Here is a 21,622-nt window from a genome sequence, read left to right as displayed (position 1 = left end):
GAAACCGAGCCCCTCTTACAGCTGCCACTCAGTCAGGTCAGCTTCTCCTAGACTACTTTCTGTAATCTAGTGCAGAACCTCCTCTAACAAAAGACACGGATCCAGTTAACTCATCATGGCCACATATAGCAAATGCCTCTAGGTCGCCACCATGTCTCACCTACCAAGAAAATATACAACGCAAACTTATGAAACATGCTAAAAAAGGACTAGCAAGTACACATTCTCAGGAAAGACATACACAAGTACAACATGAGTAAGGTAGGCCATAATACCTTATGAGCAAACAGCCCACAACAGCGTCCACCCACTGCTCATTAAGATATTAAGGCACCCTGTTTCCAGTTAAATCAATCTTCGCTTTCTTAGATGATATACTCTGTCCGCCCTAAGCAGTGACGAGTCTGCAGAAATGAAAGACAGTCAAACACGGAGCGTATATGAAAGATGGCCGCAGATGTAACAATATAATATATACTATTACTACTACTACTACTACTATCTGCATCCCAGAGAAATCAGGTGATGGACTTCACCTCACCTCACCTCACTCCTTGCCAAGTGTCTCTGTTCCTTAAGGAAATACCTGTACAAATACATTCCTTTCCCTTTCCTGCCCTGGATTATCATGTCGTCCCCTGCTAATCTTGCCTTCCTTGTGTCTCTTGTCTTGGAAGTCCACCAACATTAACACCACTTGGACTTAATCTTTAACAAATAGGGAAGGACCCCTCCATTGAGAGGGCAATTCAGGGCTAGACTCTACAAGTACACTTTATCATTTATCTCATCAAATAAACAAAGAAGCTACCAGATGTGATTCAATCGCCTTTACCCCTAACTATCCACCAAGAGAAGGGAGCCGTCTCAAGCTGATGCACTACACCAGTACGAAAGGACTCTAAAGACAGCACACTACGTTGGTACACAGAGATGGACAATAACACACAACAGGGGACAGTTGCATTTAAACAACGAAAACACGTAGAAGTTCCACGAGACACTAGATTCCGACAAAGTGAGAGAGGGTTCCTGCTCTAAGAGTCGCGCCAATACAAGCTACATTCATAAGTGGGTCCCCAAAGGCAAGTACACCCGCCTTAAATACCAAGAGCAGCACAAATGATCTTGATTAAATGATTAATAGTCAACCTAGTGAGATGTATCGCTAGTATCACCCAAATACTATGTTACTTATGCCACCAAATACAACCTCACACCACTTGCCTTCTGCGTACGTCCTTCTCTTTTTAATTTTGGGCCACCACCAACTTGTGGGAACGCCGCGCTGGCTTGACAGAGACACCGGGTTATATGACTGGGGTGGAGGAATGGGGAGACGGAAAGCTAGCTGACGTCTCTCTCTCTCTCTCTCTCTCTCTCTCTCTCTCTCTCTCTCTCTTATATTTAATTAACATTAGGCAACTCTGCATAACAACATATATATATATATATATATATATATATATATATATATATATATATATATATATATATATATATATATATATATATATATATATATATATATATATATTGTCATGTGCTGCATAAATTATCAAAAGAAGAGACATAGAAATGAGGGAAGAAATACGAAGAGAGAGAAAGCGGCAGACAGTGGGTGTGGCAGTGAGTGCGTCACAAAGACGAAATAGGCTATGATATTTTCATTTCCTCCACTTCCCTTTTGAACACCATATTAAAAATACTACCATTCGGATGAATGGATGTTTGTGTACATCATGATCCAGTTAGATTGCCACTAGCCCCTTCAGGGAAGTGCAGTAAGCATGCCATTGCTGCTCACAGCGTGTGGAGGCAGTGTGGTGGATCATTCCTCTGTCCCTCTCCTGTACTCCCCCATCTCTCAGCCGAGTGAGACTACCTGCGGGAGTGGGACCGTCTGTGCGCTTCTGTTCACACAGTTCAGTCTGGGTGAGACAGTTGTATAGTCAGGACGTACCAAGTGAGGATGAGAGTACTGGCAAGGAACAGGGCTATATTAGTAGTAGTTTAGAGGGCGTGGATTAGATGATACTGTATATGAGTTAGCAGCAGTACCGCCAGTGTCAATTTAAGTAGGTAATACACTAGCCACAAGGTTTTGGCTGAGTGTGGTGTGCCAAGTTAGACTCGTGTAACAACACCATGAATCAGCCCCTTGCCTGACCCTGCTCGGTGTTCAATGTTTAGTATAGCATCTTATTGTAATGTCAAATGATACAGGGCTTCATAGTTTTTTTTAAGAGCTTTGGAATTAGAGGATCATAGTTCCACTGCCGTACAGTAACAGCCTAATTCTTCCTCGGACATTCCCGTGTCTGGATGGTTTTGTCCGTTTTCTGGGAAATTCTAAGTGTTACTCTCCTGCAAGGGGACGTAATATTCTATGAGTGTGAGCGGATTTGTTTGTTGTTTCTTAAGGGCAAAGGCTCATAGAAAATTGCAATCCTCATAACCATTTGTCCTTTGTCACAGCTGTTTCCCAGATCGTAGTTACCAATTCTTTCCCAGCACGTGGCGTGTGTTCAGTATCTGTTAAAGTGATTATTAATCTTTTCCCAGTGCTCGGGTAAAGCAGGAATGGTGACCTTATTACTTAATTCACCACAGCAGACCAGAAGGACCCTGTGAAAGTGACTTTGCCCCGGCACTACACTGCACAGGAGGCAGTGTAGGGAGGCTGACCCCAGGTAGTGGCAGCCGTAAAGAGGCGGCGGGGGAGGGGCAGCATCGTCGTTACAGGAGACCAGAAGGATCCTGTAAACCCAAGGTTGGGCCCCACACTAGTTTATGTAGGTGGTAATCTTGGGGAGCTTGCCGAGTTAAAGGCAGCTGTGAGAGAGGAGGAATCTGTGGTCATAACAACGTGTGTGTGTGTGTGTGTGTGTGTGTGTGTGTGTGTGTGTGTCTATATATATATATATATATATATATATATATATATATATATATATATATATATATATATATATATATATATATATATATATATATATATATATATATATATATATATATATATATATATATCTGATATAAGAGCAGCGAAATTCAATCAGTATCACGTTGTGACAGTAATCAGTTAGCATTTTAACAATACATAATAAACTGATTGACTGATTAAATAATATTTTACCATTACATACCCACCAATGAATTACCAATTATTCAATTAGTCAGTCAATACAAAATTATTCTCAGATTTCAGTATTCAGAATTATATATATATATATATATATATATATATATATATATATATATATATATATATATATATATATATATATATATATATATATATATATATATATATATATAAGCACAAAACGCTATGATTAATCGACTGAAAAGTACAGGCAACACGATGTTACAAAGAATTTATAACACAATAACTGTGAACCTGAATCTCCGCTTTTTTAAAAAAGAGAGAGATTGAAAACTTCAGTGATGGCCACTTTAATATCTGTGAGCCAGTTCTCATAAAGCCCAAGAGAGAGCTATTAATTAAGATAAAGGTGGACATAGGTGTGTAATAAAGGCGGCACATAGATGTTTCATATCGCAGGTGTTCAGCAGATGTGGCAAGATCATCTAAACATCAATATATTTTGCTTATTCATTGATTTAGGTCATAAGAACGTTAAATATCTGATCTATTTTTGGAGTGGTACTTTAATTTCGTTACCACTTTTCTAACGCATAAAGGATGTGCTGTCCAAAATATTCAAATAATAATAATAATAATAATAATAATAATAATAATAATAATAATAATAATAATAATAATAATAATAATAAGCAAAAAGAAAGAAAGAAGACAACGATAAATTATCAACCTTGGCAGTGCAGTCTTAAGGGTTGTAAATTCACAAGCCATGCAGAATGTATAAGTATAGCATAGTTCCCGATAAATAAACTAGTTAAGAAGTGCACATTTAGGGAACTTTCTAAATAGATACAAAACCTACACATAAAAGAAGAAAATACATAAATTCCAGCCACCTGTAAAACTTAGTTTCGTTACCTTAATCTACAGGTTATTAATGTACGCCAAGGAAGACTCACCTGTTGGCCTGCAAGCACCTGGTAGTTATTGTCAGGTTGGGGTAAGGAGTTTCCTGCTGTCCTAGCCACCACCACCACTATCAGCACCAGCCATTGGTGCCACATCCATGCCATGGCCTCCGTCACTGGAGCACATGTAATGCCAACTGGATGTTACTCCTGCTGTGATGATGTATCAGTCGCATGTCATAACAATTATTATTATTATTATATATTTATATTCAACACTCACATATTTCATTCCACGTGCACTGTCCTCACGTGGTCAGTCTAATTTTAATCTTTTCTCCTTCCTATCGCCCTCTCAAGGGAATACTACACCTTCCCTACATTCCTGCCAGTCCTTAGGGAAAACACCTGCATTGACTTCCTGTCTTCCTCCCTGGTCATTGGCCAGAATAAAGACCTCTGCCATTGGTTCCTTCACCCCATTTAAAGACAGCTGATTGGTCATTCCTTCATCTCAGATTCTGAATCCTGATCCATTTCTTTCACATACACAGAGCCTGTATTGGTAGCTAGAGTTCAGATCAGAGAGAGTCCCAGTCAGTTTAGAGAGAGTTCAGATCAGAGACAGGGTCAGTCTTCAGAGAGAGAGAGAATCAAGCATCGTCACGTCCATCGTAATCTGTGTCTCGGTATCACACGTGTACATCTCTGTCCATCGTTAAATCAAGAAGTACTCTCAATATTTGTGTTGCCTTTACTCACACAATCGACCATAATCTAAACCACTACTCACAATCTCCACGCTACCAGTAATTATCGGAGATTCAAGGAGCAACCACCACCTATCCTGCCATTTTCGTCTCCAGTTTCCCAGAATCAGTTAAGGTTGGTGGTCGGTACTCCCCCAAATCAGCGAGGAACTGATTTTGCCAGAATGAGGTTGGTGGTCTTTGGAGGTAAGGAGGTAGGGAGGTGCTGCACACTCCCCAGGGTCGGTCTGAAGTTGTTTCTGGAGTTGCCAGAGTCCGTCAGGTTGGTGGTCAGTCAGACTGGGGGATAGGGATCAGGATCAGTCAGGTCTGTAGTCATGGTCAGAGCGGGGAGAGTAGGAGGTACCCCACACTCACCTCCCCTGCTCCCCAGAATCAGTTAGGTTGGTGATCGGTACGGTTGGAGTTGCTCTTTGGAGACTGGTAAGGAGGTGCTGCACACTCACCTCCCCTTAGTCAGTCAGTTTGGTGGTCAATCAAGTTGCCGGATCAGTTTGTTGCAAACTCACCTCCCATGCTCCCCAGGGTCAGTCAGGTGCTGGTCAGAATCAGACTGGGGGTTAGGGAGGTGCTGCACACTCATACGATACAGTTGGAGTTGCCAGGATTGCGATGATGCTGCGCATTCAGAGTCAAACTGGGAGGCTGTGAAGGGTAGGGAGGTGCTGCACACTCACCTCTCATGCTCCCCAGAGTCAGGTCTGAGTCAAAGTAGGAGGTACTGCACACTCACCTCCCATGCTCTCTCGAATCAGTGAGGTTGGTGGTCTTTATAGTTGGTCAGTCAGGTTTGTCAGCTGGGAAGGATCAGTCAGTCTGGTGGTCTGTTGCAGAGTCAGTAGGTGGTCAGAATCAGATTGGGGGTCAGGTCAGGATGATGCTTAGGGTCAGGTTGGTAGTCCGTAGACTTGCAAGGGTCAGTCAGCTTGGCAGTCCGTACCTTTTTTATTGTTTTGTTATAAGGAGGTGCTGCGCACTCACCTTCTCTCCTCCTCTTTTTTTTCCCCTAGTAATCCATAGACTTGCCAGGGTTAGATGGGGAGAGAAGGGATGTGATGTGCACTCACCTCTCTTGCTCTCCCGGGGGTGGTAAGGAGGTGCTGTGCACTCACCTGCCTCTCTCCCTTTTTATTTATTTTATTTTCATTTATTTATTTATTTACTTATTTATTTTATTTATTTTTTGTTTTGCATGTGCACCTCCCTTGCTCACCTCCCCCTCTTTATTTATTCATTTATTTATTATCATTATTTATTTATTTTTTTTTTTTGTGGTCAGTAAACTAGCCAGGATTAGTTGGGAATGTGCTGTACACTCACCTTTGCTCTCCCGGGGTAGGGAGATCCTGAACTCTCTCTCTCTCTCTCTCTCTCTCTCTCTCTCTCTCTCTCTCTCTCTCTCTCTCTCTCTCTCTCTCTCTCTCTCTCTCTCTCTCTCTCTCTCTCTCTCTCTCTCTCTCTCTCTCTTTACCTGGTAGACTTGCCAGGGTTAGGTGGGGAGAGAAGGGAAGTGCTGTGCACCCACCTCCCTTGCTCTCCCGGGGGTGGTAAGGAGTTTTTTATTTATTTATTCATTTTATTTACTTATTTACTTATTTATTAATTCATTTATTTATTTATTTCATTTTTTTTTTGCCTAGTAGGTAGGGAGAGAAGTGCTATACACTCACCCTTATTCTTTCTATTAATTTATTTTTCTTTTGTCTGGTCAAGTTGGTAGCTGGTATCTTTTATTTATTATCATCTTTTTTATTCTTTATTGTTTTTTATCTTTATTCATTGATCTTTTCTTTTATCTTTTTTGCCTAGTATTTCGTAAACTTACCAGGGTAAGGATGGGTTAGGTGGGGAAAGAAGGGATGTGCTGTGCACTCATCTCTCTTGCTGCTGCACATTCACCTTCCGTCCTTTTTTTTTTTTTTTATATAGCTTGGTAGTCCGTAGACTTGCCAGGTTTAGGTTGGGAGAGAAGGGAAGTGCTGTGCATTCACTTCTCTTGCTCTCCCGGGAGTGGTCACCTCTCCTCCTCTTCTTTTTTTTTTTTTTTTGTGTGATAGTCCGTCGACTTCCCAGGGTTAGGTGGGGATTGAAGGGAAGTGCTGTGCACTCACATCCCGTCCTTTTTTTTTCTTTTTTTCTTTTGCCTGGTAGTCCGTAGACTTGACATGGTTAGATGGGGAGAGAGAAGGGAAGTGCTGTGCACTCACCTTTATTTTTTATTTATTTATTTTCTTTTGCCTGGTAGGTGGGGAGAGATGGGAAGTGTTATGCACTCACCTTTATTTTTTTATATACTTTTTTTTTTTTTTATTCTTTTTGACTGGGAGAGAAGGGAAGTGCTGTGCACTCACTTCTCTTGTTCTCCCGGGGATGGTGGGAAGGTGCTGCGCATTCACCTCCTCCTCTTTTTTTTTTTTTTTTTACCCTGTGCACTCACTTCTCTTGCTCTCCCGGAGATAGTAGGGAGGTGCTGTGCACTCACCTCCCCTCCTGGGGAGAGAAGGGAAGCGCTGTGCTCTCCCGGGGGTGGTAGGTAGGTAGGTAGGTAGTAAGGTGCTGTGCACTCACCTCCTCTCCTCCCTTTTTTTTTTTTTTTTTGCCAGATTTAGGTGGGGAGCGAAGAGAAATGCTATGCATTTTTTTCTGGTAGTCCATAGACTAGGTGGGGAAAGAAGGGAAGTGCTGTGCACCCACCTTTATTTATTTTTATTTTTTTATTTATTTATTTTTTCTTTTGCTATGCATTCACCTTTATTATATATATATATATATATATATATATATATATATATATATATATATATATATATATATATATATATATATATATATATATATATATATATATATATATACGAGTATATAATAAGCCAGGCTTAGGTGGCGAGAGAAGGGAAGTGCTGTGCACTCACCTCCCTTCCTTTTTTTTTTTTTCCCAGGGTCAGGTAGGGAAGTGTATATATATATATATATATATATATATATATATATATATATATATATATATATATATATATATATATATATATATATATATATATATATATATATATATATATATATATATATATATATAGGGAGGTGCTGTACACTCACCTCTCTTCCTTTTTTTTTTTTTTTTTTAGCCAGGCTTAGGTGGGGAGAGAAGGGAAGTGCTGTGCACTCACTTCTCTTGCTCTCCCCGGGGGGGGGGGTGGTAGGGAGGTGCTGTGCACTCACCTCCCCTCCTTTTTTTTTGCCTGGTAGTGCGTCGACTAGCCAGGTTTAGGTGGGGAGAGAAGGGAAGTGCTGTGCACTCACTTCCCTCGCTCTCCCGGGGGGGGGGGGGGGGTTGAAGGGAGGTACTTCTCTTGCACTCCCCGGGGGGTGGAAGCTAGGTTCACCTCCCTTCTTTTTTTTTTTTTCTTTTTTTTTGCCTCGTAGTGCGTCGACTAGCCAGGGTTAGGTGGGGAGAGAAGGGAAGTGCTGTGCATTCACTTCTCTTGCTCTCCCCGGGTGGGTGGGAAGCTAGGTATCGTACACTCATCTCCCTTCCTTTTTTTTTTTTTTTTTTTTCCTTTTTTGCCTCGTAGTGCGTCGGCTAGCCAGGCTTAGGTGGGGGAGAAGGGAAGTGCTGTGCACTCACTTCTCTTGCTCTCCCCGGGGGTGGAAGGGAGGTGCTGTGCACTCACCTCCCTTCCTTTTTTTTTTTTGTTTTTTTTTTGTTTTTTTTTGCCTCGTAGTGCGTCGACTAGCCAGGCTTAGGTGGGGAGAGAAGGGAAGTGCTGTGCACTCACTTTTCTTGCTCTCTAAAGGGAGGTGCTGTGCGCTCACCTCCCTTCTTTTTTTTTTTTTTTTTTCATTTTTGCCTGGTAGTGCGTCGACTAGCCAGGCTTAGGTGGGGAGAGAAGGGAAGTGCTGTGCACTCACTTCTCTTGCTCTCTGAAGGGAGGTGCTGTGCGCTCACCTCTCTTCCTTTTTTTTTTTTTTTTTTCATTTTTGCCTGGTAGTGCGTCGACTAGCCAGGCTTAGGTGGGGAGAGAAGGGAAGTGCTGTGCACTCACTTCTCTTGCTCTCCCCGGGGGTGGAAGGGAGGTGCTGTGCACTCACCTCCCTTCCTTTTTTTTTTTTCCTGTAGTGCGTCGACTAGCCAGGCTTAGGTGGGGAGAGAAGGGAAGTGCTGTGCATTCACTTCTCTTGCTCTCCCCGGGTGGGTGGGAAGCTAGGTATCGTACACTCATCTCCCTTCCTTTTTTTTTTTTTTTTTTTTCCTTTTTTGCGTAGTGCGTCGGCTAGCCAGGCTTAGGTGGGGAGAGAAGGGAAGTGCTGTGCACTCACTTCTCTTGCTCTCCCCGGGGATGGAAGGGAGGTGCTGTGCACTCACCTCCCTTCCTTTTTTTTTTTCCTGTAGTGCGTCGGCTAGCCAGGCTTAAGTGGGGAGAGAAGGGAAGTGCTGTGCACTCACTTCTCTTGCTCTCCACGGGGGTGGAAGGGAGGTGCTGTGCACTCACCTCCCTTCTTTTTTTTTTTTTTTTTTTTTTTTTTTTTTTTGCCTCGTAGTGCGTCGACTAGCCAGGCTTAGGTGGGGAGAGAAGGGAAGTGCTGTGCACTCACGTCTCTTGCTCTCTGAAGGGAGGTGCTGTGCGCTCACCTCCCTTCCTTTTTTTTTTTTTTTTTTCATTTTTGCCTGGTAGTGCGTCGGCTAGCCAGGCTTAGGTGGGGAGAGAAGGGAAGTGCTGTGCACTCACTTCTCTTGCTCTCCCCGGGGGTGGAAGGGAGGTGCTGTGCACTCACCTCCCTTCCTTTTTTTTTTTCCTGTAGTGCGTCGACTAGCCAGGCTTAGGTGGGGAGAGAAGGGAAGTGCTGTGCATTCACTTCTCTTGCTCTCCCCGGGTGGGTGGGAAGCTAGGTATCGTACACTCATCTCCCTTCCTTTTTTTTTTTTTTTTTTTCCTTTTTTGCCTCGTAGTGCGTCGGCTAGCCAGGCTTAGGTGGGGAGAGAAAGGAAGTGCTGTGCACTCACTTCTCTTGCTCTCCCCGGGGATGGAAGGGAGGTGCTGTGCACTCACCTCCCTTCCTTTTTTTTTTTCCTGTAGTGCGTCGGCTAGCCAGGCTTAGGTGGGGAGAGAAGGGAAGTGCTGTGCACTCCCTTCTCTTGCTCTCCCCGGGGGTGGAAGGGAGGTGCTGTGCACTCACCTCCCTTCCTTTTTTTTTTTTTTCCCAGGGTCAGTTATTTATTTTTTTATTTTTTTTTTTTTTTTGCCAGGTAGGTGGAGAGATGGGAAGTGTTATTATGCACTTTATTTTTTTGTTTATTTTTCTTTTGCACTTCTTTTATTTCTTATTTCTTTTTTTTTTTTTTTTTGCCTGGAAGGTGGGGGAGAGAAGGGAAGTGCTATGCACTCACCTTTACTTTTTATTATTTTTTAGCTGGAGAGAAGGGAAGTGCTATGCACTCACCTTTATTTTTTTATTTTTATTTTAGCTGGAGAGAAGGGAAGTGCTATGCACTCACCTTTATTTTTTATTATTTTTAGCTGGAAAGAAGGGAAGTGGAAGTGCTATGCACTCTATGCACTCACCTTTATTTTTATTTATTTATTTATTTTTTTGCCTGGTAGTCCGTAGACTTGCCAGGGTTAGGTGGGGAGAGAAGGGAAGCGCTGTGCACTCACCTCCCTTGCTCTCCCGGGGGAGGTAAGGCGGTGCCTTCCTCCCCTGGGGAGGGTAGGGAGGTGCTGCACACTCACCTCCCCTCCTCCCCGTGGGCAGCTCCACCACCGTGCTTGTGTGTTTGAGGCACACATGGTGATGGAGGGATGCTCCTTGAAGGTTTTTGTGAGTTCCGAGTGGGGGGTTCGAACCTACGCGCCCCTCACTTCCCTCACGCCAAACTCCAAGAGCATCACTCTACCCACTGGGCCACGGGGGCCCTTTTTCTTTTTTTTAAAGTTGGTCTATTTCCCCATCTTATGTTCACGCCAATATGTATTAAAGAATTATAATCCCCCCCACCCTGCTCCCCGCGTGAGGCGATACGTAATGAAGTGGTACGGTTGTTGTTGTTGTTGTTGTTATTATTATTATTATTATTATTATTATTATTATTATTATTATTATTATTATTATTATTATTATTACTATTATTATTATTATTATTTTTATTATTATTATTATCATTTTTATTATTATTATTATTATTATTATTATTATTATTATTATTATTATTATTATTACTATTTTTATTATTATTATTATTATTATTATTACTATTATTATTATTATTATTATTATTATTATTATTATTATTACCGTGATCATCATCATTACCACCACCATTGATGCGTAGGTAGTTTGTGTCCGCTTATACCCCCGTCGTATGTTGTAAGTTGCAAGTTTTGCTAGTTCAGTATTTGTAACGCTGCAGACCACCTTGTTGTTTATTCTTGATGCACTGCACGGTGTTATTGGCATTTACTTCTGTTTTCTACTGTACTGAATCTATTTGTTTTGCAGAATTGATTTACTATCATACTACTTGATTTTCGCCAAGTTAATATTTATGTAGATTTACTTATTTGTGCTGTGTAGGATACTTTCTACTTACGTGTTTTTCTTCCTTTATGTTCACTAGGTAAAGGTGCACACTGGAATTATAAATGTTACTAATAATGATAATACTGATTATGGGTGACAAACTAAACTGATGAATAAACATCAAAAAATTCACTTTAATAAAGCACATCCTGCATAGTGCTTTGTACGAAGTGCCGCGCACATGGACTTCAGAGATGCGATGTGCCTCACATGAAGGCCTAAGTGAGAGTGAATGCATTCAGGGTTGCCAAATTACTGAAGCAGAAAAAAAAAGGGACAAATGCACAACAATAAGAGTCAAAAATATGCAGTAAAACCCAAAGTTTTTATTATTCCACTTCCAAATTTACCAAATATTACACGATGTGTACTGAGCACTGGGCTGTAGTGGACTACTGGAGCGGCGATCTGTGTATACAAGTGCCACGTGCTTCGTCTGTCCTTCGCCTGGGCCAAAAAACGGAAACGAATTCCACGAATTTAATTTCAATGTGAGAATACCGACAGTGGAAGAGAGTTACTTGTAACGGCATATGCTAGGCAACTAGGCCTAAGGCCTTACAGCTCCCGACATCTCAACTGAGACCTGACCCCAATCCAGTGTACACTTACTGAGATTGGTGGGTTCAGGAGTGAATGCAAAAATACTAACAAGGCACAAAGAAGTGGCCGTGTTCATGACGTGTACCATATCCCTACGTCTTTACATCATAACTATGGGGAAGGACTTTCGCTCTGCAGGCATTATGTTATTCCAGCAGCGATGTCATAACAAGCTAATCGTTATTATTCCACACACTTCACCATAGTTGAATACCATTTAAGTATCTTTTTTTCTTATCATAAAATTAATCGATGAGTGCACGCGGGCCACACTAAATCAAGTGGCCCGCGGGCCCGCTGCTGGACACACTGCTCTAGACCATGTTTTTTTTTTTTTTTTTCACTCCACATAAATATAAATAACCAGAACGCTCGCTTTGTGAGGATGGAAAACGAGTTTACCAATGACTCATCACAACACAACATACGGCATTTCTATAGACAGTACCCTGCCAACGTACCCCTGGCTTATTCATGAACACAGGTGGCTGTGTTCTTACTGTGTTCTCTACACTGTGCCTGGCGCTTTCAAGAGAGGCCTCAGTCAATCAGGCTCCGGCTACCATGCTACCAATAAGAGTGCACTTCTCAAAATGGAGCGCCGCACGCTGCATAGTTACCCTCTGCAACAGTGACCCCTGGTACCTCAAATCCCGATGATAGTCACTAACTGATTGGGTCCTTGACTTTTCAAAGCCTCTCAAAGGTAATTGTTCACCCTGTGGTAGAAGGAGGAGGAGGAGGAGGAGGAGGAGGATTAGGTGGAGGAGGAGGAGGAGGAGGATCGAAAATTGCAGGAAAAGCAAGAGAAGAATACACAGAAAGTCCAAACAGCAACAGACCCTGAGGTGTTTACTGGGGTGTTTTGGTTAACTATTCTACGCTAACTAGTGGGAGAGAAAACAGGATAGCACAGAGACCAAAGGAATACAAAAGAAGACCAAACAGCAACAGGCCATGAGGTCCTTGCAAGTTTGTTTGGGTAACTATTCTACTCTATTAGTGGGAGAGACAGGACAGCACAGAAGGCTCCTCCCCCACCCACCACCGATCCCTCCAGCCAAGGCTGGCCGGAAAAAGGAAGTGGTACCATGTTGTATAGAAAAAAACAACATGGAATTTGAGAGGAAACTAAGAAAGAGATGATGACTACTTCTGCCGCATACAATCTACAGGCAGTCCTGTTATTTGTGTCATCTGAGGAGGCGCTTCCTCTTCCTTAAAATTTGATTTTCTGGGGCACATTTTAACTAGACTATAGTGATGGGCGAGTTGCTCTGCGAGAACTCGATTCCTTTTACCATTCCTGTGACGTGGTCAGCAGAAAGTCGCCGAGGAACATGCCATCACTAAGGTCTCTTTATTCTGATTCATTATCTTTGTTACACAGTAATTGCTTCTCTTCCTTGGTGAATTATACGCCCATCAGATGACATAGTTCGGAGTGAACGTGTTCGTTATTCAGACATGAACAATGACAACCGGGAATTAGTGTCTACATACTCGCCAAGACAGGTTTTAAATGAGTGAACAGTACCTGAGTTAACGACGCTTGATGGAACACAATTCCAGATATCTATGACGCAAATGAAGAAAAAAATGTTTGACTTCATTTCTTCGAAATCACTTCAAACGCTCTCTCTTCAAACGCTGATACCTCCGGAACTACGCGGCCGATCATAACGACCGTAATGCTCTTCAAACACTGATACCTCCGGAACTACGCGGCCGATCATAACGACCGTGACGCTCTTCAAACACTGATACTGATACTGATTAATCAATTTTAATGAAACTAAAGAAGAGTCATGTTATAATTTCAATAAAATTCTTTGTGATCTTTTAAGAAGAGCTGCGCATGCGCAAAGCCGAAATTGAAACTTTTTAACTAATTAGCTGGTCAAGCTCACATTTTGTTGGTAATAAGAGTGACACAAGTTATAACGAAAAAGCATGTCAAATTTGAAACACTACTGCGCATGCGCAAAATACAATGTAAAACTTTTTACAAATTGACCGTCAGTTTTCTGGAGTTTTCACCAACTTTGTTTTGTCTCAGTGAGAATGGATACATACCACTATCCAGCGGTATCCAGCACAACCACTGGGCTCCCGCAGAGTGTTGAGCTGGAGTGATCTGAATACTGGGCGAGTGTGCGATGTGCGCGGTGCCTGAAACTGCCGCCAACTTTTCAATTAATGAAATGATAAAGCTCAAGTTTTGTAGGTAATAAGATTAATATAAGTTATAATAACGAGAAAGCACGTCATGTTTAAATTTGCAACACTATTGTGCATGCGCAAAATACATAACAAAACTTTTTTATAAATCGACCGTCAGTTTTATGCAATTTTCACCAACATTTTCTTTGTCTCAGCAAGAGCGGACACACACCACTGAACGCAGAGTGAAATTTCCTATCCCACGGTATACAGCACAACCACTGGGCTCCCGCAAAGTGTTGAGCTGGACTGATTTGAATATTGGGCAAGTGCGGGATGCCTGAAATTGCCCCTCCCCCCCTCCGCCTCTCTCTCTCTCTCTCTCTCTCTCTCTCTCTCTCTCTCTCTCTCTCTCTCTCTCTCTCTCTCTCTCTCTCTCTCTCTCTCTCTCTCCCTCCACGCTACGTTAATTACTGTACTTTCTAAGATTACAATCCCGTCACAGTTGGTCAGAATGTTTCTTAATTTATTAAAATTTACCCTTGAATAGTCGGGCACCTTTTCGCTCCTTTCATTAACTGTAGACTTATCGATTTCCGCACTGAACGTAATCATCCGATGGTCACCGGTGCCGAGTACCGGTCCGACTTCTGCGTTACTAACAATGTTTTCATTCGTCGTCAGTACAAAGTCTGAGACATTTCCATCTCTTGTCCGATGCGCCACAAGTTGGTGTCAACTACTTTCCTGTCGGTTACTCTACAAGTCGTAACCCGAATGTGGATTTGAAGGATCGCTCTATCTGTGCACTGGTAAGTTAAAGTCTCATACAATAATTGACTCATTTTGGTTACAATTTTCTGCTATTTGCTCATAAATTTGTTATCAATAGTTTGAGTCTGTCTTGGCGGTCGGTAAATAATGCCAATTACACATTTGTGCGTTTTTAAGTTGAGTTGAATGTAGGAAGCATTTATGGCATCCATTTTAGCTGTGAATTTTTTGATGGGGTGGAGACTTGACTTAACGCCTCCTTCTCTGCATTTTCTACACTGCAGTGTGTCTTGGAAGTGCAAATTCAGCTAAGAAATCTCTGCTTGATGTATTAATGCAGGATTCCGTCACACCTATGACATCGTGTTCCTCCATGTAAACGATCTCTTCTAAATCCTGAAGTCTATTTCTCAAACTGCGCACACTGATATAACAAAACTTGAGACTCGCGAACAGATGAGACACTTTCATCATTAATTACTGCGTTGTCTTTGCATGTTCCTGTCGACTCGCGCTTCTTGATGTGTAGTCTGTCACCGCATCATGAAAGAGGCGTGCAAGTCTCGCTGACCCTACTAGAGGAGGAGGAGGAGGAGGAGGAGGAGGAGGAGGAGGAGGAGGAGGAGGAGGAGGAGGAGGAGGAGGAGTTGGAGTAGGAGGAGGAGGTGGGAGATGGAGGAATAGAAAGAGAATAGGTTATAGAATGGAAGGAGGAAGACTAGGAGGGGGGAGCTGAACAAGAACGAAAACGATTAAAAATAAAAATAAAAAAAATAAGGAAAAAATATCAATAAGGAAATCACGAAGATGAAAAGAAAGAGGGAAAAAGAAGAAGAAAAAAGAAATAAGGTTAGAGGGAAATAAGGACTAATAAGAAACTAATAAGACACTAAGGAGAGGAGTGGCGTGAAGAGTGGAGAAATGTTGATGAACTACCGTCAGTGAAAAGGAGAAAGAGGAGAAGGACTTACGAAGGATTATAAATGATAACGAACTTTCATTTTGGTGCTGGCCTGGCTGATTTCACTATTCTGCGCTGGTTGAGTCACTACTATGAGGGGGAAGCATGCACCAGTAAAAACCTCCTAGACCTTCAGCAGTCATTCCAGCCAAAGCTCACCGTGCAGGTGAAGCTTTGCCAGTGTTAGTCAACCTGAGTGCATGCATTTTTTCAAAGGGTACTTTGCAACAGTGGGGTGCATGGAGGGGTACGTGCCATGGCCAGTGTGTATAACAGTGCTCAGTACGAAAACATGTTTTAGAAAGAACCATGTAAGTAATTCATTTTAATTAAGATTAAAATATTACAAATTTATGCATAACATTATTATATTACACTGAGATGCAACTCGCTCCTCATGTGTTTGAAATGTGGCATTTTGTTTTACTGTACATTTGGCACCTAGTGGACATATAGCGATCAATTAGGGTCTAATAGTCATTTTCTATGTTCAATACAGGGATCTAATACTTTTATTCATATATTTTCAGTCTTAAAATTAGAGGAAATTTCACATATTCATATAATTCTTTCATAATTAATTGTCAAAGGCGCCAGGGTACATGAAGCCCTCAAAAGCTCTCGGAAGGCTGCATGAAGCGGTAAATGTTTACTTTCTTGCTCGTCTCAAGTTGGGAGATGAAAATATTTTTTTCTGGTAAATTTCGGTGTGTTTTGAATTTATCTGCTAATCTTTTCCGTCGTAAAATCAGCCTTTTTTTTTTTTTTCTCCCTCCCACCCTCCCGAAGACAGGTATGGCTCTGCATCTTACCGTTTTCGGCTTCTACCTTCTATAATCTTGGGGAACTGGTAAGAAAGCTAAAATAGAGCCAAACACCGCCTCTTACCACCAAAAACAAATAGGGAGCTGGCCAGTATTGCTGCTGTTCTTGTTGTTATGATGGCCGCCATGCTCTTGACCTTCCTCTTGCTGCTAACATCCTAACCTAACTAAACCTAACTAAACCTAGCCTAAACTGACTAAACCTAACTAAACTAACAAAACTTAACCTAACTAAACCGGTATATATATATATATATATATATATATATATATATATATATATATATATATATATATATATATATATATATATATATATATATATATATATATATATATATATATATATATAAAATTAAGCCGCAGCAACAGTAATGCGGCTCCCTAATTATTTTTGGTGGGTAGCGTCGTTATAATAAATTTGCAAGACATATGTATGGTGTTATAAATACTCAGAACAAAAAGGATCTATCTGATGAGAGAGATAAGAATTACCCTTGTTCAACTGGCAAGAAAAGTAACAAATGCCCATGAACCAGCAGATAGCGGATGTAACAAGGGTGACGTAAGCAAAATTCTCAGGATCAGTAATCAGGATAAAACAAGAAGTAATGGGTTTAGGCTTGAAAAGTTACATTTGAAAAAGTGATTGGAAACAAAATAGTGGAAGAAAGATTGATTGTTAGTGCTGAGTCATTAAGGAGTTCTAAAAGAAGATTAGACATATTTATGGATGAAGATGAAAGGTGGAAATATGCAGGTTTGTTTCAAACAAGGGCTGTCAAGTGTAGGCCTGTTGGCTTCTTGCAGCTTCCCTTACTTTCTTATGTTCTTATGAAGTGAAGTGAAAAGTGAAAATTATAATGAGAATACGGAGGTGATAAGAGTCTAAGAGAGGAAAAATAAGGAAAAAGAGAGGACACTGATAAGAATGAAATGTAAGCATGGAGAAAAGAAAGGGAGTAACAATGAGAGAGAGAGAGAGAGAGAGAGAGAGAGAGAGAGAGAGAGAGAGAGAGAGAGAGAGAGAGAGAGAGAGAGAGAGAGAGAGAGAGAGAGAGAGAGAGAGAGAGAGAGAGAGAGACTCTGACAGAGGAGTCTTGTCACTGGGGCTTCATTCAGGTTAAAAGTAAACTGTGCACAGGAGAGAAGAGCTGGAGACATAAAAAAAAGGAAGTGATTACTAAACGTTTCCACAGTTATGAAACCAAGAAGCATCGAAACATACTTAGAGGCAGAGGCAATACCTGAATCATAACTGTTATTACAATTACCTTACGTCACTGGATATAATCTCGGTGCGTCTTTCAAATGATCTAATGAAAGGTTAAGAAATGTTACACCATTTAACATTGATATGGAAAAGTACTTCATCTCCTGAAATTGTACGATATGTCTTAGAAAAACGTATCGAGGCCTGCTGGACTTTTACCATAGAGGACTTGTACTGCTGGAGTTATTATCACATCTTGTTGACTTTTTATTTTATCACTTGTTGACTTTTTATTTTATCACTTGTTGACTTTTTATTTTATCACTTGTTGACTCTTTTTTTTTTTATCACAGAGGACTTGTACTGCTGGATTTATTATCACATCTCGTTGGACTTTTTTATCAAAGAGGACATGTACTGCTGGTTTCATTATCACACAAGTACGAGTATGTATATATAAGCCAAAATAATGATAACGAACTAATTTAACGATTCTGAATTGGATGTTACCATAGATAAATAAATAAATAAACAAATAACGATGACGACGAAGGTAAAGATGCGAGTTTTCAGGATAACGATACGATTTCAGTTTATACGATAGCGATGCGATTCCACAATAACGATACGATTCCACGATAACGATGCATTCCACAATAACGATGCGATCCCACGATAACGATGCAATTCCAGTTTCTATGATAATGATGCAATTCCACAATAACGATGCGATTCCACAATGACGATGCGATTCCTATTTCCACGACTGCGATGCGATCGATGGCGATAACGAAGCGGTCGATGGCGATAACAAAACAATATAACGTCTGCTTACCTACATTGGTACTGGGATGAACCCTTTCTCCCCTAAGGGTCCATCCCAGTCCCGTGGGTGCGAGGGCAGTGACGCTGCAACCTTGCAGCGCCTCACACGGGTCGCCACGAGCACTGACCCACCACACACCACTCCCCAACCACCGTCATGAAGTGAGCCCTTTTCTCCCCTAAAGGACCCCTCGTACTGTCAGTGTCTGGTGCATGGTGCACAGCGTGCCCTCGTTCATGGCGAGTTGTTCAGCCCGGTGTCATCATTCACCAGACTCTATGGAAGGAGCCCTTATCTCCCCATTAGGACCCCCCCCTCCGGGCAACATCTAGTGAATGGTAGACCCCTTGCCTAGTGTGAGGCGCTGCAAGTGGACGACTACTATTGAAGCTTGAGGCCGCAAAGGAAAAGGAGGACCTGCTGCCTGGCTTCTCTCTGCCTTGGGTCCCAGGCGGACTCGACAGCCACCTTCTCCCCCCGTGCGGCGCAAAAGGCCGTTGTCATAGCCCTCGACAAATTTTGTCCAAAAGTTCTCAAACATCATTTAAATTTTGATCCGAAATCGTCAATGGCAAATGAAAAATGTTTTTTTTGTTTTAAAGTGTGCAAGAGTCAGCTGATCAATGAAACAAGGTGAGGCAGCTTTGGTCCTGAGTATTTGTGTGTACCTTGCATGTTTGCTGCCCGTGAATATGCGCATGTACGTGTATGACTGGATAGAAGCAGTAATCCAATGGCAGGTGTCTAATAGGGAACTTTAGAAGATTAGATAAAATTCTGGATAGTTGGGATGAATTTACACAGTTTACACAGGTCTGCATATCTTATACAAGAACTGCCACCTACTGTTTTTTCATGTTATCTCAAAAAAAAAAAAAAGAAAAGAAAAAGAAAAAAAATCTAATCACAACGTCATTTAAATATGAATGTTTTAAATAAAAGGCGAAAAAAAAAAAAAAAAGGGATGAAGGCGCTAAGATAAAGTAGTAGTAGGGATTCTGAGGAAACAATCATAGAGGGCAGGAATAAAGCAAACGGGTTGTAGGATTAATTTTTCGTTGTTAAAGTAAAAGTCCAGAAGTATTATTAAAGTTATACCTAGGGCTGATTAGGTTAGGTTTTGAATTTGCATTCTTTACAGAGGCGTAGGTTAAGCGGGGATGTGGCCGAGGCCTTTGAGTGGTATGGGGCAGTGAAATATAGACAGCCTGGTTGCATGGTAGTTGCATGCTGCACACCAGGATGCATGATATTTTTCAAAGGTTATCCAGAACTGTGGTGTACATGGAAGGGTACATGGCATGACAAGTGTGTATAAGAAAGCTGAGTATGAAAAGATATAAATTGTGATTAAAATATTACAAATTCATGTATTATATTAGTATATTACGGTACACTCACACGCAACTTGCGCCTCATGTGTGAGAAAAATGTCAGATATTCATGTAATTCTTTTGTAATTAGTTGTCCAAGGCTCAAGTGTATATAAATTTATTAAAAGCTCTCGGAAGGGTGCATGAATTTAGAAAAGGGGACTGAAAAAAAAAACAAACTAACACTGAATAAATTATAAGAAAAATAAGTAATAAGAGAAGAAATGCAGGAGAAGGAAGAAGAGAAGAAGAAGAAGAAAAGAGGAGACATAATGAAAGGAGAAGGAACAGGAAGAATACAGAGGAAGTCAAACAGGAACATTCTCTGAGGAAAGGATAGCAGGATAGCAAAGTTGACAGCTCCTCCCCACCACCAGCCGACGATGTCATAAAAAGAAGAGCAACGATGTTTGTTGGGGAACGTGTGGATGCTTGGCACGAAGTACGAATATCTGAAGCAGCATCCTTGCCTGCCACTTTCTACGGAGGCAGCAGTCAGTCAGTTCCCTAACCGAGTTATTTATTTATTTATTCTTATTATTATTATTTATTTATTTATTTATTTTATGTAGGAGGGACACCGGCCATGGGAGAAAAAAAAAACTGAGATGCCGGTCCCCTAACAGGGTCCGAAGCGGTAGTAAAAAAAAAAAAACTGAAGAATAAATATCTTGAAACCTCCCTCTTGAAGGAGTTCAAGTCACAGGAAGGTGAAAATAGAGAAGCAGGTAGGGAGTTCCGGAGTTTACCAGAGAAAGGGATGAACGATTAAGAATACTGGTAACTCCTGCATTATTGAGGAGGACAGAGTAGGGGGTGAGAGAAAGAAATTCTTGTGCAGCGAGGCCGCGGGAGGAGGGGAAGCATGCAGTTAGCAAGATCAGAAGAGCAGTTAGCATGAAAATAGCGGTAGAAGACAGCTAGAGATGCAACATTGTAGCGATAATAGGGAGAGGCTGAAGACAGTCAGTTAGAGGAGAGGAGTTGATGAGACGAAAAGCTTTTGATTCCACCCTGTCTAAAAGAGCGGTATGAAAGCCCCTCAGACATGTGAAGCATACTCCATACATGGACGGATAAGACCCCTGTACAGAGTTAGTAGCTGGGGGTGGGGGGGATGAGAAAAACTGGCGGAGACGTCTCGGAACACCTAACTTTATAGAAGCTGTTTTAGCTAGAGATGAAATGTGAAGTTTCCGGTTTAGATTATAAGAAAGGGAAAGAGCGAGGATGTTCAGTGTAGAAGAGGGGGACAGTTGAGTGTCATTTTTCCCTCTCTAAACACAGCCCATCATAGGTCGAGCTTTGCCTGGCGCCACAGGAGGCTTCACCAGTCGTAGTTTACATATAAGAGAAATTAATATAATGTATTTATGGATATATCGGATCCTCTGATGGGAGTCTCTGATGGCAGTGGTGCAGATTTTTTCTTCTTTTTCCTCTGATGGCGGTAGTGCTACTTCTTCTTCTTCTTCTTCTTCTTCTTCTTCTTCTTCTTCCTTTAATGGCGGTGATGCTGCTG

General features: G+C 41.5%; 1 protein-coding gene across 1 annotated transcript in view; it reads right to left on the bottom strand.

Moving 5' to 3' along the window:
- The window catches only part of LOC135107459 (zinc carboxypeptidase-like), a 43,727-nt gene that overhangs the window by 20,561 nt on the left and 1,544 nt on the right, over positions 1 to 21,622 (bottom strand). Inside the window, exon 2 of the mRNA XM_064017344.1 lies at positions 4,069 to 4,193. Within this exon, the coding sequence (XP_063873414.1) occupies positions 4,069 to 4,193 (125 nt within the window). The remainder of the gene's footprint in view (positions 1 to 4,068; positions 4,194 to 21,622) is intronic.

Source organism: Scylla paramamosain, chromosome 2, assembly GCF_035594125.1.
Source record: "Scylla paramamosain isolate STU-SP2022 chromosome 2, ASM3559412v1, whole genome shotgun sequence".
Lineage (NCBI taxonomy): Eukaryota > Metazoa > Arthropoda > Malacostraca > Decapoda > Portunidae > Scylla > Scylla paramamosain.
The sequence above is the reverse complement of the archived record's forward strand: the minus strand, read 5'-3'. Positions and strand labels throughout refer to the sequence as shown.